At 41.1% G+C, this 26,330-nt stretch overlaps 2 protein-coding genes across 6 annotated transcripts in view; one reads left to right on the plus strand and one right to left on the minus strand.

Moving 5' to 3' along the window:
* SF3B1 (splicing factor 3b subunit 1) overlaps positions 1-1,161 on the minus strand; it is a 62,614-nt gene extending 61,453 nt beyond the window's left edge. For 2 of the 4 annotated variants that reach the window (XR_005985005.1, XR_005985006.1), the window contains exon 1: positions 1,053-1,161. The gene's annotated coding sequence lies outside the window, so the exon portion shown is untranslated. The remainder of the gene's footprint in view (positions 1-1,052) is intronic. The other 2 variants (XR_005985004.1, XM_041737148.1) reach the window with 2 other exon arrangements.
* A 275-nt stretch (positions 1,162-1,436) lies between these two features.
* Positions 1,437-22,346, plus strand: COQ10B (coenzyme Q10B). 2 transcript variants are annotated; one of them, XM_041737668.1, is made up of 5 exons: positions 1,447-1,625; positions 7,443-7,592; positions 13,828-14,020; positions 19,806-19,907; positions 21,310-22,346. In XM_041737668.1, exons 1-5 carry the CDS (start codon positions 1,510-1,512, stop codon positions 21,475-21,477), a joined length of 729 nt encoding a protein of 242 aa, XP_041593602.1. In that variant the 5' UTR covers positions 1,447-1,509; the 3' UTR covers positions 21,478-22,346. The 2 variants fall into 2 exon arrangements, with proteins under 2 accessions (XP_041593603.1, XP_041593602.1); XM_041737669.1 differs by lacking the exon at positions 7,443-7,592 and having other exon boundaries at positions 1,437-1,625.
* Positions 22,347-26,330: the final 3,984 nt, after the last annotated feature.

Below are 26,330 nucleotides of genomic sequence, written 5' to 3' on the forward strand. Positions count from 1 at the left end.
AATTTAAGTCAGGAAGTGCACGGAGTCTATATCTGAAGGTAATTTAATATAGAATTAAATGGTGCAGCTACAGAACCACCTCAATGAACATATTCTGTATTGTACTGATAAGTGACAAAGTTTGTAGCCGGTGATTTCAACTCCATAAAGCATGACTGCAATGAACAGAGAGTAGAAAATAATAAAAAATATTAAGGCCCTATGTCATTATTTATGTCACCACCACCCCCAAATAACCATACACACAGCAGCTGCAATATGTGTGAATGTAAATTAGGTCAAGTCACTATTCTGACCTCTGAACTTACAGGAGTTCCTACTTAGAATAAAATCCAAAGTTGGTACCATGGCCTCCCACTACCTCTAACCTCATTTCCCAGCATTCTCCTCCTCACTCACTGTGATTTAAGGACCTCGCTCTTCATAAAACAGGGTAAGATGCTTTCTGTTTGGGGCCTTTGCACTTGGTATTCCACCTGAAGTTGCTTTCCTCACAAATACTCACATGGTTCCTCACTTCCTTTAGGCCTTTGTTCAGTACCTCCTCAGAGGCCCGCGAGACCAAACGACCATCCTGTACAGAATAGCACCCTACCTTACCCCTCTCCACCTGATTTATCTTTTTTTTTCTATGACAAGTGCCCAATATTTGTCGGCTATATTTAATGAACCATCTCATTTATTCCCTTAAAGCCCCATTCAGTAAGTAGTACTGCTATCCAGCTTACAGGAAAGGCACAAAGTTAAACGAGGACCTGGGAACAAACGGAGGAGAAAACAATGTCAGGATCTGATGCTCTGATTCCTGAAACGGGGTAAATTAAAGCGAAGTTGTCTGGCTTGTCCGGACTACGGGAAACCCACACTATGCACGAACACCCATTAGAACGCTGGCCACACGAGGGCAGGGCGAACAGAAGGGAGTCTGGTCCCTAAGGACACGGCCTTGTCCTCGCAACCACCTCCTGGCGTAAGCACGGCCGGCACCGAGTCAGTCATTAAGCAGCCAGACTCCGACGCCAGACCCCGCGGCCAGGAGCGACGGCACTCACCGGTCTGGACAGTTACGCAAGTCACACCCAGAAGCTCGGGCTTCCTCCCACCCCGGGGCTGGCCTCACGCGCCCTGCCTCGCGACCGCCCGCAGCCAGGAGGACCGCGGCCGCGGCGACTCAGGGGAGGAGCCCCAGGCGCGGGGGGCGGGGCAGGCCGTCACCTCCAGTCCCAAGTCGGCGCCCCGGGGCGCGCGGCGGCCGGCGGAGAGGGGTGGGTGCGGGCGGCCCCGCGCGCCCTCTGATTGGGCGGCGGGGTGACGCGAGCGTCTACGGAGGGCCTGACGTCAGTGGGGGGCTGACGTCAGCTCCGCGCTTTCGGGTGGGGGGGAGAAGGGGGCGTGTCTGGCGGCCCAAGAGACCCGCCGATTGGCTGGAAGGCGCCGGAGCCGGTCGGCGGGGAGGGCGGCGCCGTCCGCCTGGTCCCGGAGGCGGCCGCCGGCTTCGGCGAAACGATCATGGCAGCTCAGTCCGGTCAGAGGGCGCTAAGAAAGCTAGTTTCGGGATGCCGCCCGACGTCAGCGGCAGCGGCCGGAACCCCGGCTCCGGCGCAGGGGCCTGCGCGGCACGTCAGGTAATAACGGGGGGTGCGGCGACGGTGGGAGCGCGGACTTAGGGGCGGAGCGGCCCGGCCCGATGCCGTTCCGCGTCTCTGAAGGGAGAAGGTCCCCGGCGATGGGTGTGGGGGGCCGCGGCGACAGGTAGGGCGTCCTGGGCCGAGCCACCTCAGCCGCCGCAGCAGCGGCTGATAGAGCAGCTCGGCGACGGGGAGTCGGGGCTCTTCCGGGCTCCCCTACGGCCCCCTGCCGGGCGGGGTCGTCTGTGGGCGGCGCGCAGCCCCCCGAGCTTCCTCCGCGCCTGGCGGCCCGACCTGCTTCCGGCGGGGGCCTGGGATCGCGCCCCGAGCTCGCGCGAGACTAACGTGGGCGAGGCCGCGGCGCCGGGCCCCCCGCCCCACCCCCACCCCCACCCCCACCCCCACCCCCGTCCCCCGACGGTAACTTAGAGGCGCTGTAACCTTGAACCAGCCCTCGGTTTTCCCGGTTGGTTCCCTTCTGCTGGGCGGAGGCGGAGATAGGAATGATTCCATACTTTTTTTTTTTTTTTCCACCGCTTAGGTTTTTTTTTTCTTCTTACTAATGACTTTGTAATGAATTATGCCCGAAAATTATATAGTGTTTAAAATGTCGGTTGTAAACAGTACGAGAGGAAGGGAAGAAAGCACCAACGTTGGAACTGCAGGAATTTAGATTTAGTGAGGAATTTTTCAAGCACCAAACCCCAGCCAGCTCTAGGTGCTTTTAGACAAATGTTGGTTGAGATTGAAATAAAATAGTGTCTCATATCGTTTAGTCCTGCTTAAGGAAACAGCCTGAGATTTAAAAAAGAGAAGGAAGGAAGGAGAGAAGAAAGAAAGAAGAAAGAAAGAAAAGAAAGAAAAAGAAAGAAAGAAAAGAAAAAAGAAAAGAAACCTGAGAAAGTAATTCTAAGCAGCATATAGCCTATCAGGCTTTGGATCTGCTTGTTGTTACTCTTGTAAAATGCTGGCTGGCAAATAAAACTGTTACTTTTAGGGGAAAAAATTTGATTGTTTTAATGATCAAGTTAAGAAAAAATTAAAAAAGATCAAATTAAGGCTTAAATTCCAAGACACACATTTACTGTTTGTAATAATGAAGAGAGAGGGAGTTTATGAGCTCATTTTTAGGCAGAAATGTATTAACATAGGTTCTGGCCTTTATTCTAGTGGAGTGTTTGGGATGTAGTATTGGAAGGTTAGTGACAAAAAGCTGTCCTTCATCTGATTCAGTTTTAATTTAATGGTTTAATGATACACATGACTGTATGGCTCCTCACTGCAATTGAAGAAATTACTCTTGATAATGTGTGAAAATAGATGTACTATCCGGGGCTTATAACCATAGTATGGAAATTCTTTGGGAAAACTATTAGCTTGCTCTAAACACAGGTGTTTCATTTATGATCGTAATCAGATTGTGTAAGGTTTTTTGTAGGGCTTTTTGGGGCAGGGAGAAGGGGAGTCCTTGGAGCGATGGTATTGTATAAACTTGGTACAAAATTCAAAACCGCGTACAGTGAAAAGTAGGCTTCCTAGACCACCAGTTCACCTCTTCAGAGGCAACAGCCTTATCTTTTTAAAATAAAGGTTTATTTCAGAGATGCTGTCTTTTCTGATGCTGATTTATCAGAAAATTAAGTGTGCTTAATCACTGTCACATAGTTGCTTCCAATAACAGGTAACAAGGTATCTATACAAAAAGTGGGGGCAATAGGTAAAAATGTTACAACAAAGTCATCTAAAGAATGTCTTAAAAGGGAAATGTGATTAGGTATTTTGTATACCAGATTTGGTTTTTGTAATCAATACAACCAACAGAGATCCTAAATTATGTGACTTCTTTTTTAAGGGGAGAAGCTAAATTAACTGTAATTATTTCATTTCCACTGTTCTGCTTCATTTAGAGTAACTGTCGTTCTTTTTTTTGTTTTTGTTTTTTTTTTTAAGATTTTATTTATTTATTTACATGACACAGAGAGAGAGGCAGGCAGAGACATAGGCAAAGGGAGGAGAAGCAAGCTCCATGCAGGGAGCCCGATGTAGTACTCAATCCCGGGACTCCAGGATCACGCCCTGAGCCAAAGGCAGACACTCAGCCACTGAGCCACCCAGGCGTCCCACTGTCATTTATTTTTATTGGTATGATTATATACCAATAAAAGCAAACTCAGTAGGTTTACTTTAAAGAAAAATCACAATGGGCTTATTTTATTATCTCTGCCTTTAAAATAAGATTCACATAAATCATGTATTTTTTTAAAGATTGAATTTATTCTTGAGAGAGAGAGAGGCAGAGACTTAGGCAGAAGGAGAAGCAGGCTCCATGCAGGGAGCCCTTTGCGGAACTTGATCCCAGGACCCTGGGATCATGCCCTGAGCTGAAGGCAGACACTCAACCACTGAGCCACCCAGGCGTCCCATAAATCATATTTTTAAAGATTTTTGGGAACACTAACACTTTTAATCTCTCTAGGAGATGAATCTATCTAAAATGGGAACATAGGACAGCCCAGGTGGCTCGCTGCCTTCAACCCAGGGTCTAACCCTGGAGACCTGGGATCAAGTCCCATGTCGGGCTCCCTGCATGGAGCCTGCTTCTCCCTCTGCCTGTGTCTCTGCCTCTCTCTTTGTTTCTCTCATGAATAAATAAATCTTTAAAAATATATATGCTGTTACCATCATTATAAAATCAAATACTACTTGTGATGTCCTAGGAAACCTAGAATTCACAAAACTGTCTTGTTTTACTGTATTTTCTCAATTGTTCATTTTTTGCAATTTTATTTACAGCTGGGTACATAAGAATCCTAGTCTTAAAAGGCACCAATAAGTTCATCCATATAGTTAATATGTTTTATTATTTTCCATTATATTTTAATTAATAGTTGTGCAGCATTTAGCTTAACCATTTTCATTGACTTCTATTTCATTGCCTCTGGAATAAGCCCATCTAATTTTTATAAAGAGTGTTAGTTGTTCAAAAGCTCTTTCTTGTTGTTATGGAGCCCAAATTTCTCTCCATCCAATTGGACTTTTGTTTTACATTTTGGATCCATATCCTCAGGTATCCTCTCTATCTTCTGGCTGAATATTCCCAATTTCTTCAACCATTCTTTGTTTAATTTGATTGACTCTTCCTCCTCAGGGGAATTGTAGGGTGTTTATGTCCTTAAAGAACTAAGTCCTACTTTAAAAGGCAAATGATATATATGATGACATAGGAGCTTTCACCAGACCATCTATTCCCTTTTTTAAAAATAATTTGGGTCCACTAAGGAGTGTATAACAATTTACCTGCCAAATCAACTAGCCTTGAAAGCGAATGGAGCTAGAATGTCAGGCCCATACCCGGACGTTGGCAGTCAGTGTCCTGGGAGAGGCACATGGAAAGGGGGTTTGGGTGCCTCGGTTCTTTCCCAATCTCCACTCCATTTAAAAAATAATAATAGATACTTAAAAAAAATTGGAGGCACCTGGGTGGCTCAGTTGATTGAGTGGCCAGCTCTTAATTTTGGCTCAGGTTCTGCTCTCAGGATCCTGGGATCAAGCACCACCTTGGGCTCTACACTGAGCATGGAGTCTGCTTCAGGATTCTCTCACTCAAAAAAAAAGGGGGGGGGATTATCTCACTCCCTCTCCTTCTGCCCCTCCAGCACACACACTCTCTCTTTAAAATAAATCTTTTTAAAATACTGTTTGAAATAATTTGAAGATTTCATTTAATGAAATAGCACTCTTAGAATTCTTCAACAGCTTCGCATTGAGGATAAATTCCTTTAAAAAAAATTTTTTTACTGGGACACCTGGGTGTCTCAGTGGTTGATCGCCTGCCTTTGGCTCAGGGCGTGATCATGGAGTCCCGGGTTTGAGTCCCACATCGGGCTCTCTGTATGCAGCCTGCTTCTCCCTCTGCCTCTCTCTCTCTCTCTCTCTGTATTTCTCATGAATAAAAAAGTGGAATCTTTAAAAAATAAAATAATAAAAAATTTTATTTTATTGTTCCCTGGACCTGGGATCATGCCCTGAGCCAAAGGCAGATGCTCAACCACTGAGCCACCCAGGCATCCCCAGGATAAATTCCAAATTACTTTATCCCAGCTTATAATTCCCAGCATGATCCAGCTCCAACCCATCTATCATTATTTCATGGTACTCCCCTGGCTTGCTTTACTGCTGCTACACTTAGTCTTTTTCAGTCTTTGGCTACTGCCAGGCTTTTCCCCTACTACTTGGAATGCCCCCTGTCTACTTCTCCTATGTGTACATACACACTTTATGTACATACATACCTGTTTCTCTCTTTTATTTTTTTTATTTTTTTTATTTTTTATTTATGATAGTCACAGAGAGAGAGAGAGAGAGAGAGGCAGAGACACAGGCAGAGGGAGAGGCAGGCTCCATGCACCGGGAGCCTGACGTGGGATTCGATCCCGGGTCTCCAGGATCGCGCCCTGGGCCAAAGGCAGGCGCCAAACCGCTGCGCCACCCAGGGATCCCCATACCTGTTTCTCTCTTTACATGGTTAACTTTTTCCATTATGTTTCAGATGAAATATAACCTCAGAGGACTTCCTAGACTGTCCTATCTAAAGGAGCTCTCAATGACATGTTCCCACCATTTCTTTCTTAGCACTTTTTTTAAATCCTCAACTGCATAGTAATCCGCAAAGTTAATTTTTATTTTTGCCATTGTATCTCTAGTGCCTAGCACAGAACAAGAGCTCAATAACTATGTAAACTAATACATGAATAGTAGTATAAAATAGTTATGCAATAATCTCATTAGGGAAAATAAAAGATATTCATTTGAAAAAAAATATGTATCCAGCATCTATATTTAGAAGTACCCAAGACAGGGAACATTCTAATTTCCTTGACATGTGTTTTTACATATATGCAATTGAAATGGAGTTTGGAAGGTAAAGGAGAACAGAGCAACAGTTCCAACAGGGCCATGAGATCTCCAATTTCAAATCTTAGAGTAGATCAAGAATTAAGAAACCTGGGATCCCTGGGAGGCTCAACGGTTTAGTGCCTGCCTTTGTCCCAGGACGTGATCCTGGAGTCCCAGGATCGAGTCCCACATCGGCCTCCCTGCATGGAGCCTGCTTCTCCCTCTGCCTGTGTCTCTGCCTCTCTCTGTCTCTCATGAATAAATAAATAAAATCTTAAAAAAAAAAAAAAAGAATTAAGAAACCTCTGTGGATCTAGCTGGGAAGACAGCCTGGAGAGATGAGTTAGAAGATGGATGATGAGGGGCTCCTGGCTGGCTTAGTCAGTAGAGCATGTGACTCTTGGTCTCAGGGTTATGAGTTCAAGTTCTATTGGGTATAGCGTTTACTTAAAAAAAAAATAAAATAGGTGATCAATATTCTAGCAAATGTACGGGGAGAATATGTTGTAATATGTGACTGTAGACTGAAAGCCAACTTTCTGGGAAACATACCGTTTGTGCCAGAAACTTCTAACACTGAGATACTATTTTTAGTTTTCTTTATGGTATTCAAGAAAATTATTTTTTTCTGTGTGCTTATGCATTCATGTGTGCACAACTGTGTGTGTGTGTGTGTGTATTTTTCAGGAATATTCTAATGTTGTGAAGCCCTCTGAAAGTGTGATAGTTTCTGAGGTGCCAGGCTGCCTCAGTTGGTGGAGCATGTGACTCTTTATCTTGGGATCATGAGTTCAAGCCCCATGTTGAATGTAGAAATTACTTTAAAAAAAAAAAGTGTGATAGTATTTTACATTTGTAATTTGTGTTTCCTCTTAATTTTAAGTGCTGCTTTAAATCAGGTAATTTTTGTCTTTTTAGATATTTAGCTTCCTGTGGTATACTGATGACCAGAACTCTTCCACTACATACCCCAATTTTGCCTAAGGAGATATATGCAAGAACTTTCTTCAAAATCGCTGCACCATTAATAAACAAAAGAAAAGAATATTCAGAAAGGAGAATTATAGGGTTTGTATATGATTTCTGCTAAACATATGTTCACAATTTTCTGTAGAACATCATGACTTTTTTTTTTTCTGGATTTTCTTCTTATAGAATAAGCTTTGGTTTTTCTAGATTGGCCTTGCTGTAGCTTTTGCTGTTTTATAAATATTTGTTGAATGAGCATAGTTACATGGTAACTTTATAGGATAGATTTAAGCCTTGACATGTAAAGGAAATAATTGAACTGTGTATTATGACTTGCATTTTTGTACAGTCTGTTTCTGTAGAGGCAACATTAATGGTATGTTGGGCTCAATGTTTATATAGCTCTCTCATGTATAGACATACATAGATAAATAACATGCTAATGTCCTAAGGGACTCCTACCACCTAGAAAATAGGTTGGCAAATTTTTTTTTTAAGTTTTTTTTTTTTAATTTATTTATTTATGATAGTTGAGAGAGAGAGAGAGAGAGAGAGGCAGAGGGAGAAGCAGGCTCCATGCACCGGGAGCCCGACGTGGGGCTCGATCCCGGGTCTCCAGGATCGCGCCCTGGGCCAAAGGCAGGCGCCAAACCGCTGCGCCACCCAGGGATCCCCAAGTTGGCAAATTTTCTCTGTAAAGGACCAGATAGTAAATATGGGAATACCTGGGTGGCTCAGACTCAGTCAGTTGGGTGTCTGCCTTTGGCTCAGGCCGTGATTCCAGGGTACTGGGATCCAGCCCTGTGCCAGGCTCCTTGCTCAGGAGGGAGCCTAAATGTTCCCCCTGCTTGTGCGTGCTCTCGCACTCTCTCTCTCTCCTCTCTCCTCTCTCTCTCGCTCAAATAAATACGTACAGTGTTTTTAAAATAAATAAAGGACCAGAGAATAAATCTGTTAGGTTTTGTGGACCATACTGTCTCTGTAGCAACTACTCTGTCATTATAGTTGTAGCCCAAAAGACATATTGCTGTAGATAATATGTAATAAATGGATGGGTGTGGGTTTGTGCTAATAAAACTTTATTTGCAAAACCAGGCAATGGGCCAGGTTTGGCCCCTGATCTAGGAGTATATACAAAAGAGAATGGGGAGACAGCAGTCCTGATAAACCAGAAATACAGCATCTGTTCATATGAGAATTTCTACAAGGGCGTCTTAATTCTCAACAAGCCATTAAATTTTACATGAATTCTTGTAAAAGTGCATTTCATTTTTTTCAGTTGGTTTTTCTTTTTTTTTTTTTTTTTAATTTTTATTTATTTATTATAGTCACAGAGAGATAGAGAGAGGCAGAGACACAACACAGGCAGAGGGAGAAGCAGGCTCCATGCACCGGGAGCCTGACGTGGGATTCGATCTCGGGTCTCCAGGATCGCGCCCTGGGCCAAAGGCAGGCGCCAAACCGCTGCGCCACCCAGGGATCCCTCAGTTGGTTTTTCCTTCTGACTTTTCTGTAGTAAAGAACTTTGAGCAGACTCAGCTTTTGTCACTAAAACTACCTTTATTACTGGCTAAGTCACTGTATTGGTTAAGCTGATGCTAGCAGCTGTACAGGTAAAACCCCAAAATTTCTTTCTTTCTTTGCATAAGAAAGTTCAAGTGGGTATTCCCCATCCATGGGTAGCAGTTTAGGAACCTAGGCTCCATCTAATTTGTGCCTTTTGTAATTCCTTAATCCTCAGAGTCGCTTAAAAAGATATACCTGATTCTAAACCTTATTGGTCTGGAAGGGATTATTGGCAAGAATAGTCATGTAATCCCAACTAAATGCAAGAAGGGGACTGGGAATAGTAGCCTCAAGCAACAATACCACGTAAAGTGAGCCTAGATTATTGGATAGATAGATGTCTTTGCCAGAGCTGGTATCTGTGAAAAGAGGAAATGGCAACAAAAATATAGTGAATTGGTCTGCTTTACTTTTGAATCACTATTAGTATCTTCTTTTTACTATGTATCTGTCACTTGACAGGTATTGCTGTGTGTTTTATATTTACTGTTTTATTAATTCTCACAATAGGGGATCCTTGGGTGGCTCAGCGGTTTAGCGCCTGCCTTTGGCCCAGGGCGCGATCCTGGAGTCCCGGGATCGAGTCCCACGTCAGGCTCCCAGCATGGAGCCTGCTTCTCCCTCCTCCTGTGTCTCTGCCTTTCTCTCTCTCTCTCTCTCTCTCTCTCTCTATGATAAATAAATAAATCTCTTAAAAATAAATAAATAATTCTCACATTAGCCATGTAAACTAGATGTTGTTATCCTGTTTTATTTTATTTTATTTTTAAGAGATTTATTTATATGAGAGAGAGCATGACCCAGGGAGAGGAGCAGAGGGAGGGAGAAGCAGATTCCCGCCGAGCAGAGAGCCCCATGCCCGAAGCCAAAGGCAGACACTTAACCAACTGAGCCACCAACTGATAACCAAATGTTATTCCATTTTAGAGATAAGGAAACTGAAGCTTATGGAGATAATGCACATTAAGTGTCATGATTCCTAAGATTATTTTCCCCACCATATTTATTTATTGTTACTTCCTTAGTCTTTCTTATGCTGAAGTTCTTTTTTTTTTTTTATTACAAATTGATCTTATCCAGTCATCATCTTTTTTCCCTGTATTTGACATAAACACGTAATATTAGCTACTCTTTATTAAGTGCTTTACTTAAAGATTTTGTTTATTTGAGATGGGGGGGTGCATGCCTGCATGAGCAGGGAAGAAGCAGAGGGACAAGCAGACTCTCCGCTGAGTGGGGAGCCCAGTGCAGGGCTCCATCCCAGGACCTTGAGATCATGACCTGAGCTGAAGTCATATGTTGAACCAACTGAGCCACGCAGGCACCCCTTTATTAAATGCTTATTAAGCACTGTGCACTATGCTAAAACTATTTCACTTAACCCTCAAAAGAACCCTGTGGAAATACTTTTCAGTTATGGATGAAGAAAATAAAACTGAGCTGTTAACCTACCCAGGGTCATGTGGCTTTTTATGTTTTAGGGTTGGTATTTGAGCACAGTCCTTTCTGACTACAAAGTCTATCCCCTTGACCCTTATGCTGTACCGCTTTCTTTCTTTCTTTTTATTTTTTTCTGTACTGCTTTCTTAGTTGCTGTAGACTACTTCTAAAACAACCAGCTTTCAGGCTGCAAGGTTTCATACTTCTTCATGGGACTTATTTTAGTATTTATTTTCAAAGTCACTAAAAACTTAGGAGGTAGGGTTTTTTCCCTTTCCTCTGCTGCGGGCCTCATTTCATGATCATAAAGATTAATTTAAATATACATAAAGACTCATTTTCTCTTTTTTTTTAAATTTTTATTTATTTATGATAGTCACACACAGAGAGAGAGAGAGAGGCAGAGACATAGGCAGAGGGAGAAGCAGGCTCCATGCACTGGGAGCCCGACGTGGGATTCGATCCCGGGTCTCCAGGATCGCGTCCTGGGCCAAAGGCAGGCGCTAAACCACTGCGCCACCCAGGGATCCCAAGACTCATTTTCTCCTACTCCAAAGCTTCCCTTTTGTAATTTAGATTGTGATTGTTTAAATTACTGTATATATATTTTTTTTCCCTTTTCACATTTTATTGGCAACTGGGAGGAGGTGTCTTCCCTGCCACTAGAGGTGCTCACAGTTTCTTCAGCCACTCCAAGCTTGGGCCCAGGGGGATTCTGGGGGCGGTTGGGTACCTTGACCATGTTCCTGTCATCTTGAAGGGGTACGGGGTAGTTGTAGGGCATGGCCTGGTTGATGCTGACCATGTACTTGTTAAAGGGGGGACAGAGGGACAACTGGTTGGCTCAGCGGTTGAACGACTGCCTGAACCAGAGGTGTGATCCTGGGATCTAGGATTGAGTCCAGCTTCTCCCTCTCTCTGTGCCTCTCTGTGTATCTCTCATGAATGAATAAATAAGTCTTTAAAAAAGAGCAGGGGAGACAGAATTATAGACCTGCCATGTCGGTCTGTCCATAGCGGTGGTCTAAAATACCATATCATCATTTTGAAATGAATTCTGTTTTAACAGTGTTGAGTCTTTATAAGAATAATACGTATCAAAAAATTTTTTAAAAAAAGAATAATACGTATCTTTAATACGTATTATCTAATACACTATCATTATTCACTCTTCTTTTACATGTAACCGTAGACTGTTGTTTCTGTTTGTTTTCCATTTAGGCTCTGAAGTTTTTTTGTTGAATTTATTTGTAGGGATTTTACATTTCTATGCTACTTTTTTCTATCTGGTTCTTATTAGTATAAGAAAGACATTAATTTTTAAAGTTCTGTGACAGGTTATTTTACTGAATTCTGAATTCTCTTCTAAACTGATTGACCTGCCAATTGATAATTTCACCTAATTCTTTTCCACATGTATGCCTCATATTTCATGCTCTGATTTAATTACATCGACTGATATTTTCAGAACAATGTTATGTAACAATGACAACTAGCATCTTTGTCTTATTTCTAACTCTAATGTGAATGAATGATTTTGGTATGTGACCATTTATGGAGGGAATTATACAGTTTTTCTTTTTTCTTCTTTTGGCTAATATGGTTGTAATAATATAATTCTTAGTATTAAGCCATCCATGCATCTTTAAAAGAGTTACATTTGATTGTTAATGGCTTTTTTTTATATGTATTTCTGGATTTTATTTGCTGATATTTAGAATTGTTGCCTCAGTAATCACAGGTGATGTTGATCTATAGATTTTATTTTTTCTGTTCTTTGTTTAGGTTTGTAGGGTGTTATGCTGGCTTATAAAAAGAACCAAAGGGGCGGGGGGTGGGGTGAAGTGAATGGGTGACGGGCACTGAGGGGGGCACTTGACGGGATGAGCACTGGGTGTTATTCTGTATGTTGGTAAATTGAACATCAATAAAAAATAAATTTATTAAAAAAAACTACTAAAAAAGAGAACCAAAGGTTTCCTTTTTTTGTGTTCTAGAATAGTATCTTTTTTTTTTAATTACAGAAATATTACATGCTTGTATAAAAACCTAACAATATACTATCTTTACTCCTACTTCTTTTTTCTTGAACTAAAAACTGTTAATTGTTTAATCTCGGTCCTTCTAGGCTTTAAAAATAGTTTTTCATTATAGATATTCTGTTAACAAGTTTCAGGAAAAATAAACATCAAATGATTAAAAGTGGGAAATACAGTATTTACTTATAATTTTTCTTAAATGGGTATTAGAACCATCCATATCCTGTCTGCTTTGTAATATGTTTTTATTTCACATAACAATAGATGATAAATCTCTTTGTTCTAACGTGTATATTTGAACTTTAAAAAAATAAACTTTAGGGCAGCCCGGGTGGCTCAGCGGTTTAGCACCGCCTTTAGCCCAGGGCGTGATCCTGGAGTCCCGGGATCAAGTCCCATGTCAGGTTCCCTGCATGGAGCCTGCTTCTCCCTCTGCCTGTGTCTCTGCCTCTCTCACTCTGTGTGTCTTTCACGAATAAATAAATAAAACCCTTAAGAAAATAAAATAAATAAAATAAACTTTAGGGGCACCTGAGTGGCTCAATGGTTGAGCGTCTGCCTTTGGCTCAGGTCGTGATCCCGGGATCCTGGGATTGAGTCCTGCATTGGGCTCCCCTCTCCGTGGGGAGCCTACTTCTCTCTCTTCCTGTGTCTCTGCCTCTCTCTCTGTGTGTGTTTCTCATGAATAAATAAGTAAAATCTTTAATAAATAAGTAAACTTTAAAAACAAAGAGAGGGTGCCTGGCTAAGTCAGAAGAGCATGCAACTCTTGATCACAGGGTCAGGAGTTTGAGCCCTGTGTTGGGTGTTGAGATTACTAAAAGTAAATAAATAAATAGAAATAAACTTTAAAGTATATATTGGATCCTAATTCTTTCAAATAACTGGTACAGAGTTTCACAGTATGGATATACCATAATTTATTAATCATTTATTATTAAGCGTTTATTAATGTCTATCAATGGATATTTAAGTTGCTTCCAGTTGTTTTTTTTCAAACCCTCAATTTTTAAATGCCACTAATTAAAATTTCAAAAGCCACATCTGTAAGCCAGAGTCAACCTGTGGTATGCCAGATTATGACCTCTGCTTAATACAAATATTTAGCTACCTTTTATTTTTTCGTACTGCTTTGAAGTCCTTCGTTTCAGTGTGTGGGTTAGCATGTATGCCAAATGATTTATTGCTCATGCATACACACGAAGTTTTGTTCGTATACAATTTAAAGTATGCATATGCCATATAACTAGGTGCAGCTAACACTTCTCTCTCTCTGTTTTTTTTAAAAGATATTCTATGCAGGAAATGTATGATGTGGTATCAGGAATGGAGGATTACAAACATTTTGTTCCTTGGTGCAAAAAATCAGATGTAATATCAAAGAGAACCGGATACTGCAAAACACGATTAGAAATTGGGTTTCCACCTGTTTTGGAGCGCTATACATCAGTAGTAACCTTGGTGAAACCACATTTGGTAAAGGTATAGTTTTGGTTCTGTTGTATTTAAGTATTTCCCAAATGTTGATTCTGTCAAATGCCAGGTGTTGTTATATGTATTATATTGATCATCTTGACCCTTGTCAGAAGAGGAGCCATTGAATTGAAAAGGTACCCAGGTTTAAACACACAAAAAGACAGAATTCCATAGAGTTCTTTTAATTCCTAGAGTTTGGTGACCAAAGACTTAAAGCTTAGTTGTCTTTTATGCCCACAGAATATCATTTCTTAGTAATTGGCCAGAGCTAAGTGCCTTTGTCAGCTCCTTGTTAGGCGTTGAAGGAGGTGGCAACTCTCATACCAGAGAGTCTATTATCCAGTGAAGCTGAAAGTCTACCCTTGTCTTACTCTCAAACTTGAACTCCACTTAAAAGGCTGTGCTCCACTGGAACTCTACCATGCTGAATGTTTCCACCTGTTTTTCTCATAGTTTTGGAGTTCTTCTGCACTGCCTCTCATCCAGTAGCTAACATTTATCAAGTTCTTTGTAGTGCTTGCTTGAATTAATTCACTTAATCTTCATAACAGCCCTTCCAGATTCAAATGTTACCATTCTCCATCTTAATGGTTGAGCAAATTAAGGCTTAGAAGAATTAAACAACTTGCCCAAAGTTACAGAGCCAAGACTGGCTGTCTTTCAGACACCAGTGAATATCTCATAAAATGTTTTTCTATTTCCTGACTTCAATCTCTTATAACTTAAATCTTCATATGTTATGCTGCATCTAAGTAAAAGAACCCTTGTGGGGGGAAAGAAAACTTCAATTTTCTCCTCCTGATTTTTTTTTCTTCCCTTTGCTGGCCCTTTTTTTTTTTTAATTTAAGTAGACACACCTTCCCTTGCTTCTTAACACATACAAGATTGTCTTCTGCTTTATTATCACTCCCACCCCTTCCCCAACACATACAAAAAAAAACTACACTTAATGTTTAGGCAGTACTTTCTATCTTCAGTTTCCATGAATGCACTATACAGCACTTACTGCACAGCCTTGTGTCTGCATATTCCTCACTCTTCTCCCTGTAGTGAGCTTATGTCTCTGCCTAGTAATCCTTCAAATTTGCCTGGTGTTTCTTTCCCCCCTTTCCTTATATAATCAGTCCTGCTCTGGTGATTCCTCTGGGCTTTGTACATGCTTTCTCTTACCATTTTATAAGAAAATTTACTTCTTCATCTGGATTTCTGCTTGACAAAGTTGAGCTACTTGAGTGAATGGGAGCACCTCTTTTACATCTTTGTGTATCCTCAGCACCGGTACTACAATGATGGGAGTCATGAGAGTCTATGCTTATGAGTGTCTCACTGCTTTGTTCTTGGGTTATTGCAGATCTGGTGATGTTCCTCATAATCTTGGCAACTTTCAGCACTGCCAACGAGAAAGGAGAAACTATCAGGAAAAAAAAAATCTTCTGGGGCACTTGGGTGGTGCAGTCGGTTGAGCATCCGACTCTTGCTTTTGGCTCAGGTTGTGATCCTCGGGGTCGTGGGATTGAGTCTTACTTGAGGCTGTGCGTTCAGCATGGAGTCGGCTTGGAATTTCTCTTTCTCTCTTTCCCTCTGTCCCTCTGTGTGCACACTCTCTCTCTCCCCCAAATGAATAAATATTTTTAAAAAATCCTCATAATAACATCTATTAAATGATCATTGGTATCTCAATTTAATGAGGCTTAGAGAAATTAAGAACCTTATGCAAATTTACACTATACATGTCAGATTCCGAAGCTATTTTTCCATTAAAATAAGCTACCTCGCTAAATGTGCTAATTTATTGTTTGAAGATATGGTTTTTTTTTTTTAATTTTATTTATTTATTCATCAGAGATGAGAGAGGCAGAGACACAGGCAGAGGGAGAAACAGGCTCCATGCCGAGAGCCTGATGTGGGACTCGATCCCAGGTCTCCAGGATCACGCCCTGGGTTGAAGGCGGCGCTAAACCACTGAGCCACCCGGGCTGCCCTTGAAGATATGTTTGAGAGTAACCACACACCTACGTGTGTTCATCCTTCAGTTGTCCCTGGGTTCACGTTTTAGATTTTAATACCTAATACATGCATGTGGCATAGAATACATATCATTATAACCATGGGAGCAGCAGAAACCATGTGACTTTTTCTGCAAATTATAAGTTGCCCCAAAAATGCTTGTGATATGTTAGTCTAGTGCACATAAATCTGTAATGACCAGAAACTCTTGAAGGTTTTCAGCAGATTTAATAAAGGCACTGGTTCAGTGAATATTACTGCCTGGGTCACAGTATAAACATTTTACCTGTCATAGTTTTTATGGTCTGGGTCAGTTCAGTCAGAACAACCAGTCATTGGTTATCCTCATAACACCTCCTATTGTGGTTAGTATCTTTGCTGTTAGTAATGAAACCTTTAGCAATATCTAAAAAAAAAAAAAAAAAAAAAAAAAAAGTAAAAATCTGTGGGTCCAGGACACCTGCGTGGCTCAATGGTTGAGCGTCTGCCTTTGGCATAGGGCATGATCCCAGGTCTGAGGATTGAGTCCTGTATCGAGCTCCCTGTGAGGCGCCCACTTCTCCCTTTGTCCATGTCTCTACCCCTCTCTCTGTGTCTCTCATGAATAAATAAGTAAAATCTTAAAAAAAAAAAATATCTGTGGGTCCTTGTGCTAGATTTTTTTTTTTAAGATTTTATTTATTCATACAGACAGAGAGAGAGAGAGAGAGAGAGAGGCAGAGACACAGTCAGAGGGAGAAGCAGGCTCCATGCAGGGAGCCCGACTAGGGACTCGATCCTGGGTCTCCAGGATCACACCCCAGGCTGTAGGCGGCGCTAAACCACTGAGCCACCAGGGCTGCCCCTTGGGCTAGATTATTGATATGAATAGAATACAGCACTGTCGCATTTTGTGAAAAAGTAGTTAGAAGAAGTGAGTATATTGCAGTGAGCATTCCCAATAGCTATTTCTCCTTCATTGTTAAATTTCCTATAAGCTGCTTTTTTTTTTTTTAAGAGAGAATCCCAAGCAGGCTCTGTGCTCAGTGCAGAGCCTGACATGGGGCTTGATCTCATGACCCTGAGATCATGACTGAGCTAAAATCAAGAGTCAGATGCTGAGCAGCCCAGGTGGCTCAGCAGTTTAGCGCTGTCTTCGGCCCAGGGTGTGATCTTGGAGACCTGGGATTGAGTCCCACATTGGGCTCCCTGCATGGAGCCTGCTTCTCCCTCTGCCTCTGTGTGTGTGTGTGTGTGTGTGTGTGTGTGTGTGTGTGTGTGTGTGTGTGTGTGTGGTGTCTTTCTGTGTCTCTCATGAATAAATAAAAAAAAAAAAAGAAAGAAAGAGTCAGATGCTTAGCTGACTGAGTCACCCAGGCACCCCTCCTATAAGCTTCTTACATGATTGTGAAGAAGGGAGGAATATATTGCCTTAAAGTTGGGTAACTGAAATAAGATTTTGTAATAGATTTTTGAAGCTTTTACAAATTAGATGGTCAGGGCAGCCCCAGTAGCTCAGCGGTTTAGCGCCACCTTCAGCCCAGGGCGTGATCCTGGCGACCCAGGATCAAGTCCCCCGTCGGGCTCCCTGCATGGAGCCTGCTTCTCCCCTCTGCCTGTGTCTCTGCCTCTCTCTCTCTCTGTGTCTCTCATAAATAAATAAAATCTTTTTAAAAAAAATTAGACGGTCATTATTGAACTACATATAAAACTGAACCCTTTGAAAAAAAATTTTCACTTTTCTCCAGTAACTTAGCATAATGTGAGTAAAGTTAGCTATTAGCATTTGAAAAAAAAAGATTTTATTTTATTTTTTATTTGATAGAGCACAAGCAGGGGGAGCAACAGAGAGAGAAGAGCAGACTCCCTGCTGAGCAGGGAGCCCAATGTGGGACTCAGTCCTCAGAACTGGGATCATGACCTGAGCTAAAGGCAGATGCTTAATCAACTGAGCCACCCAGGCGCCCCATTAGCATTTTGATGACTTATTTTATCATGTCTAAATAAATTTTAAAGCATTCATTGATTTCTATTTTAACAATTAAAATATTTTCTTTTATGAGTGTAAAAATAGAGCATGTCTTTGTGTTTTTTTGTTTTTGTTTTTAGAGCATGTCTGTGTAAATACTTTTTAGTATGAATGCAGTTGATTTTCTTTATAATGATTCTACCTTGTTTTCATCTGATAATTGACTCAAAAGAGTTTAGTTGCAGGAGAAGTGAGGAATAAACTGTAAATATATTTTAAGCTCTTTGGCTTCCAGTTTAAACTATCTGGAGAGATCCAGATACAGTCAGAATTAATCCTGCATTTTGTGTTTAGGGAGGCGATAACTAGGGAAGAATAAGTATACTCTGGGGGAAAAGAGTTTACTGATAGATGCAAGTCCTTTTTGCTAATCTGTAGTGCATAGGCTCAGGGGAGGGACAGCAGAAACTGTTGAGGGAAATAAGTTATCAAAGAAAAAGGGTAGGGGCACCTGGCTTCTCTCTCTGCCCTCCCTCCCCCCATCCCTTGCTCGTGAGTGCACTCCCTCTCTCACTCTCTTTCTCAAGAAAAGAATGGGTAGAGAGGCTTGATGATTTATTGGCCCTGGAATATGCCAAAAGAGCTGAAAACTTAAAGCTTAATTGGGGATGGCGGTGTTGACTTTGAAACAAGGTTCTAAAAGATGGTTTGCTGCTGAGGAAGGTGATAGATACTCTTGAGGTCAGTTGTCTACTAGTATTAATGCCCAGATAGCGTCTTAGAATAGTAAGTAGAGAAGCTAAACTTCATTCAAAGTCATAACCAGTCCTAACAATCTGCCAGTGACTGTGAATCTGGCCACCATTTTTCACACCGCAGGAGGCAACTCTTGGTGGGTCCCAACCAGCCTCTTTTTAATAATACCGAAAGAGAAATATTGAGATGCACTGCCATATAACATCACTGAGTATCATGTTTCAGTGTGTACATACACATAGAAGATAAACATGAGCACTGAAGAGATTACAGCTTAGAAATCAATGGATTAGGGACATGGGTCAGGGCCAGACTTTTGGGAAAACTGGAACCGTGAATCCCCTTAGAAATAGAGAATAATGACTGAAGGAAAGACTAAATGTGACTGAGGAGAGAAAAATCTTTGGGTAGGAAAGGAGAATTCTAGAATCATGCTTGGGATCTCTGCCAGATACCTTATAAATATTTTAGCTATATCATAATGATTAGTATAAAATAGGTATTATATTCCTTTTATAGATAAAAGATAATATGATACAGAGAATTAACTTGTTCAGGATTACTTATAAGTGGCAAGACTGGAAATAAACTTCCAGAAAAATCACTGCCTGTTTTGCTGCTGGAGGAGAAATTTCTAAGCACAGCAGTGAAAACTGAAAATATTGGGGATCCCAGGACAAAAGAAAATGACCTATATTTGCAGATCACTTCCTAGTACCAAGCTGAAAATAAGATCATGTTTAACACCTGTGATTTGACCTACGAACATATTTTTAAAAAGCAGTCCTCCCTGGAGCATCTGGGTAGTGCAGTTGATTAAGCAGCTAACTCTCATTTTCAGCTCAGGTCATGATCTCAGGGTCATGAGGTCAAGCCCTTGTGTAGCTACACTCAGCACAGAATCTGCTTAAGAGACTCTCCCTCTCCCTTTGCTCCTCACTGCCCCCCACCCTAAGCGCGCTCTCTCACTCTAAAAAAATTAAATCTTTAAAAATTAAAAAAAAAAAATCATCCTCAGTTGTAGATTCTGGACGGTCTAAGTGTATTTTACTGCAGTTACATTTTTTCATTTTGTTCTAGGCATCCTGTACGGATGGGAAGCTTTTCAATCATTTGGAGACTGTTTGGCGGTTTAGTCCTGGTCTTCCTGGCTACCCAAGAACTTGTACCTTGGATTTTTCAGTAAGTCTCATACAGCCCTTGGTTTGTTCCAAGTATCAGGTGAAGCTGGTAAAGAAGGTATAATCCATTGATTAGAACCCAGCTGCTGTAATTAATATTATGTGCATAGTGATTACTAAAAGATGCTTTCAGAAAATCCCAGTTTTCTGAATACTGAATGCCTTTTTCTTTTTTTTTAAATTTATTTTTATTTATTTATTTTGAATGCCTTTTTCTACACCAACTTTATAAGAAAGAATACTAATGAATCTTTTTTTTTCTTGAAAACCTTGAATAGCTATTCCTTCTCTATTTTCTAATTTTTACAGGTCCATATATTATATGACACATATTATGATTTCAATAAGAGCTTAATAACTGTTTATTAACCCCAAATGAAATCTACATATTGATTTATGATGCAGAAATAAAGTGCAAAGGGGGAAAATATATTTTTCAAATCTAGGGTCTGGAAAATATGTTTTTAAAATATAGGGTTTTCTTGTTCACATCACCTTAGCTCTAGAAAACCTAAAGGCACTTAAGGCTTTTTTTGAACAGATAAGACATGAGTTGGTAGCTGTATTTGCAACTCAGGCATTGCATTTCAAGAAATAGTCATAATTTTGATTAAATTACTATGTGCTACTGTTGTCAGCTCTGGAGTTTTTTGTTTTGTTTTGTTTTCCTGAGTTGTCTTCATTAAAACATTAAAAAATTAGTGGACATTAATGGGACAGTTGGGGAAATTTGTTTAAGGTCTGTGTAGGTTTATTTTTTTAAGATTTTATTTATTTATTCATGAGAGACACACAGAGAGGGGGGGTGGGCAGAGACAACAGGCAGAGGGAGAAGCAGGCTCCACGCAGGGAGCCCGACATGGGACTCGATCCCAGGTCTCCAGGATCCCACCCTGGACTAAAGGCGGCGCTAAACCGCTGCGCCACCCAGGCTGCCCAAGGCCTGTGTAGATTATATATTAGTGTTATTATCTACTAGCATTAACTCTCTCTTAACTTCCTGGCTTTAATAATTGCACTGTGTGGGCAGCCCTAAAAGAGGATTAGTTCCCTCTTTTATAGGCGAGTAGGATAGATCTAAAAGGGGCACATTAAAAAGAAGCCAGAGCATATGGTATTTATTCAGCTTTTTTGCGGTTTTCTTTAACTTAATAAAAGCAGATTATGTCTTGAAATGAAACTCATTGGCCTTGTTTACTTAAGCTTATTGCCAGTAGTAGTTGTGCTCATTGTGGAAAGTAAATCTCCATCATCTGAGGAATGTTAAAAAATCTCAGCTAGCTACACCTGTACTACAGCTGTGTGGTAGATACTGGCCAAGGCCATTTCACAATGTGAGTACCACCACCCTAAGTAGAGATTGAGTAAAAGATCTTCCTAAAATAATCAACATTTTCCTACAGATTTCTTTCGAATTTCGCTCCCTTCTACACTCTCAGCTTGCCACACTGTTTTTCGATGAAGTTGTAAAGCAGATGGTAGCTGCCTTTGAAAGAAGAGCATGTAAGCTGTATGGTCCAGAAACAAATATACCTCGGGAATTAATGCTTCATGAAGTTCATCACACGTAAAAGGAACTGGTCACCTACTTGTAACTTTAGTGTATTCACTTTTAGGAAGTGCTTTCATTTGCTTTCAGAAGTCAGAGAGCATTTGTTAAACACAGCTTTGATTATAAACCTGCACCGTTGAGAATTTGCACTTGGAATATGGAACCACATGTATATAGAATTTAATCAAGTGTAATTCAAAGTAATGTATATATTAGCATATTTACAATAATGGGATGTCATTCCTATTGCTAGAATATGGACATCACTCTTAGCAGAAATTGAAACTAAATTTAAACCCTTTAATTATCACCTTATTTGAAAGAGTTTAGTTGAGATGCTCACATAGTATGTATTATATTAACCATATCACCTTTAAGTTATTAAATTCAGACTATTTATAACTTATTGTCATAGGACTTGCCTCTTGGCTTAGGATATTTGAGTAATCATCAGATATTTAAAGTAAACTTTGACTTAAAAATACTGTTAATGAAGGTTCCCTGGCACTTTCTTATTTTTTAATTGTTCTTAATGGGTAATAGGTAATTCAGTGCCATGTGTAGTGACATTAACTCCTAGATAAACAGTGAATATTTTTTTTGGTGAGTGGTCCAGAGCTTTAAGCTACTTACTTCTCTTGTAGTTTGCAGCCCTCTTCCAGATACTCTGACTACTCTTTCGGTAATGCTAATTGTATGTCAAATTTTGACTACAGCAGTGGGCAACAGATGAAGATAAGTTGGTTGATAGGTCTCTAGCACCATACATCCCAATTTTCTATTTATTGTGTGTACTCACTTTCAGTAATGTATTTCAAACTGATATTTTTGTAAACAAATCAATGTCTAAAGGACTGAAGTGGTAACTTAATAAAGTAAATTTGTTTATTTTTTGTACAGTTATTTTGGTTATTGAAATCGTCCTGTATTATTTCAATGTGTATTTTATATAGACAGTAAAGTTTCACTGTAGCACTTCATGAAACAAATCTGGGCAAAATTGAGTCTTCCTTTAATTAATAGTGATCTTCCCTCTTTTCAATCCATACCCAACAACCCTCTTGCATTACCTTTCTGGTCAGAGTGCTGTTTGTTTCTTCACATCAACAAGAAACCTCAATAATTAGCTCTCTACATAAAAGCACGTTTGCATCAATTTTTCCAATCTGTTTTGAAAAAAAAAATCTGTTTTGAGTGCCTGCTGTGTGCCAGTTGCTGGTTATACAGTGGTGAAGGACTCCTACAGTCTGCTCACATCAGGCAAAGGGAGAAGCAGGGTCCCCACAGGGAACCTGACGTGGGATGATCCTAGGACCCCTGGATCATGACCTGAGCCAAAGGCAGACGTTCAACCACTGAGCCACCCAGGCATCCCACAAAAGATTTTTTTAATGGCAGACCTAGGACTCAGATAATTTTTTATCCCTGTATATATTTTCTTTTGATGGATATAAGAACCTGTATTTTATTACTACTCTTATAAATGCTATAGATAAACTTTCAGGTTCAGAATCTAACTTAGTGGTTGGGATCTAAATCACTATTATGTAAGTATGTAGATGGTATTTTGGTGAGGGAGCCCAGAAAAATACAAATATTGCCTTGATCCTAGCCATCCATCTAATAACCCTTGATGTTCCCTAACTGTGGTCAGAACAGGCAGGATACAATATACCCAGGCATTCTGGCTCCAGTATCTATCCTCTTTGCTTTATGTAGTGCAACACACTGGAGGCCCTGAGCCTGTGGACCACTGAGCCACCAGGTGCCCTGGCCTCCTATTTTTAATTTACTTTAAAAATGCAGGGGAAATCCTTTAGTGATTTCTTGAGAGAAGTCAAGTGGTAGCTAAATTTTTAGAATCCCTGAGTGTCTGAATATATCACTGTTTTATATACAATACTTGAGTACAGGGACACCTGGGTGGTTCATTGTCTGCCTTTGGCCCAGGGCGTGATCTGGAGACCTGGGATCAAGTCCCACATCGGGCTCCCTGCATGGAGTCTGCTTCTCCCTCTGCCTTTGTCTTGCCTCTCTCTCTGCGTCTCTCATGAATAAATAAAATCTTTAAAAACAAAAAACAGTACTTGACCTTAGAACTCTACATTAGTTAATATCCTCCCTCCTCTCATCCCAGTTTGAAGCTCTGATTTCATTGTATCCTGGTGTCACATGCTATTCTTGAAAAACCTTACACCGTTGTTAATCCCAGGGCTCTGTGTAGCGTCCATTTTTTGGTCTCTGGAAGCTTTTATTTTTTTAAAAGATTTTATTTATTTATTCATGAGGGACACAGAAAGGCAGAGACACAGGCAGAGGGAGAAGCAGGCTCCATGCAGGAAGCCCGATGCAGGACTCGATCCCAGGATCTGGGATCACGCCCAGAGCTGAAGGCAGCCGCTCAACTGCTGAGCCACCCAGGCATCCCTCTGGAAGCTTTTAAAATCGACTCTTGGGCAGCCCCAGTGGCGCAGCGGTTTAGCGCCGCCTGCAGCCCAGGGCGTGATCCTGGAGACCCTGGATTGAGTCCCGCGTCGGGCTCCCTGCATGGAGCCTGCTTCTTCCTCTGCCTGTGTGTGTCTCTGCCTCTCTGTGTGTGTCTCTATGAATAAATAAATAAAATAAATATAAAAAAATAAAAAAAAATAAAATCGACTCTTTACCTATCCTGGGTAGTCTGAAATTGCATGCTCCTCTGCCCCTTGCCTGGTCCTAATTATGGGCCTTTCATTTAGACTCAGTTACTTGAACCCTGAGGAATCTCCTCTCCGTATTCTCTGGGTCCATCATTCAGGTATTCCTAACTAGACATTCAACCTCCCTCATATTAAATCTAGTTTTTCCTATTTTCCATGTTTTTGTTCCATCTTTTAGATTTCAGTTCTATTTTCCAGGTCCTTTGTCATAGTTTTAATTTCCAATAATGTTTTCTAATTGTTCCTTTTTGTTAGCTTCCTTGGTTTATGGCAGCAGGATCTCATCTTTAAGATACTATGATTTAGGGATGCCTGGGTGACTTAGTGGTTGAGTGTCTGCCTTTGGCCCAGGGCATGAGATCCCAGAGTCCTGGGATTGAGTCCCGCATCAGGCTCCCTGCAGGGAGCCTGCTTCTCCCTCTCCCTGTGACTTGGTGTCTCTCATGAATGAATAAAATCTTTTATTTATTTTTTTTTAAGATTTTATTTATTCATGAGAGACACAGAGAGAGAGGGAGACAGAGAAACAAGCAGAGGGAGAAGCAGGGCAGGCTCCATGCAGGAAGCCCGATGTGGGACTTGATCCTGGGACTCCAGGGCCAAAGGCAGGCGCTAAACCACTGAGCCACCCAGGGATCCCAAATAAGATCTTTTAAAAAAGAAGTTTCTTCTAGATCCCTTTTGGTTTTGCTATTCTTCATGTTGAGGCTTAATGGTGGTTTGTCCATGAATATTTGAAAGCAAGGGACTACGAGTGTATTGGCTGCGGAATTTCACTGTACAGCAATCGGGTGAGCCAGCCTTTTCATCGGAGGGACTCTCTGAATCAGAAATCTTTGTTTTTCTACATGATTCTCTCTTGTCCTAGAGAAATACGGGAGTAGAAATGCTGGCTAGCTACCGGCATTCTGGAAGGTAAGTGATGGAGAGAAGATAGAGTTGGGTTCCTAATGTATGGACGTCTCTGGCTACCGCTTCCAAGGAGGTTTACGACTGCCTAGATCCTGGCTTAGGGGTTCATTCCAGCCTGGCTCTTCGGTCTAAGAACGTAAGCTCTTCACACCCAGCTCCCATCGGATAGCTCAGAGACTTTGTATAAGCTACTTAACCTTTCAGCCTATTTACCTTCATGTGGCATAGGTTTAGTAAGGAGTCCCTAATCCAAGGTTCTGGACTTAAACCAAGTATTTAGTTCAGTGTCTAGCACAGAACACTAATTTTTTCCTCTGCTCGTGTCTTTAGGCTGGCCATGCTCTAATAATCTTTTAAAGTCCAGGTGTTTTTCATCTCTTACCTTTTCTTATAATCACTTAGCTTGGCCTTTAAGGTAATTAACTATATAAACCCTTTTCTCTAACGTTTGATATTGCTTTGCCTTTTGCTACTTCTACAGGCGAAACTATATTCTAGGCATGTCTTGCTCACTTAAAATGCCTTTTATTTAGTCCCCTTTAATCTGTTGTCATTTTGTTTCTAACCTGGGCAAAGCACAGGTAGTTCTAGGTGCAAATTTCAAGTGACTGGCTTTTGATCTGTGATTATTTTTCCTTTTGTCTGAGCTTTGCATACCAAGGGCTTTTGCCTTAAACCCTAGCTTATCCCCGTCTCTAAAACGGCAGCCCCAAGGCCAAACTGAGCAGCAGACTAGGTCCTTTGGCACAGGTGAAAGCAAGAATGTAGATGTTAAACATGATCTTGTGCTTTCAATTTATAATGTAGTAAATCTAGAAAACAATGTCTTAAAACTCATTCTGCCCCAAACATGCAGCCAGTTTTAAAAATAAGCCACACAAAAAAAATTTAAAAAGCCACATTTCCATTCTATTTTCTCCAATAAAGACCAAGTGCATGTAGTCAGAAATCTGCCTTAACTTTTTTTTTAAGGATTTTATTCATGAGACACAGAGAGAGGGAAGCAGAAACACAAAGGGAAAAGCAGGCTCCGTGCAGGGAGCCCAACGTGGGATTCGATCCGGGGTCTCCAGGATCAAGCCCTGGGCTGAAGGCGGCGCTAAACCGCTGAGCCACCCAGGCTGCCCCTGCCTTAAATTCTTAATAAAGGTGAAGATACTGGATCAGGCCAGGCCTATCAAATAAGGATGCCCTTCCCCACTACTACTGATGCTTGAAAGGCACACCTCTCTCCTTTCCACTTAGTACACACTCCTACTACAAA

This window comes from Vulpes lagopus, chromosome 22 (assembly GCF_018345385.1).
Source record: "Vulpes lagopus strain Blue_001 chromosome 22, ASM1834538v1, whole genome shotgun sequence".
NCBI lineage: Eukaryota > Metazoa > Chordata > Mammalia > Carnivora > Canidae > Vulpes > Vulpes lagopus.

What these genes read in the sequence shown, in the direction of transcription:
- COQ10B (XM_041737668.1), top strand. Translation starts at nt 1,510, where the DNA reads ATGGCAGCTCAGTCCGGTCAGAGGGCGCTAAGAAAGCTAGTTTCGGGA. An exon ending in TCAGAAAGGAGAATTATAGG is followed by an intron (nt 7,593 to 13,827) that starts GTTTGTATATGA and finishes TTTTTTTAAAAG; the next exon opens with ATATTCTATGCAGGAAATGT. An exon ending in CTTGTACCTTGGATTTTTCA is followed by an intron (nt 19,908 to 21,309) that starts GTAAGTCTCATA and finishes ATTTTCCTACAG; the next exon opens with ATTTCTTTCGAATTTCGCTC.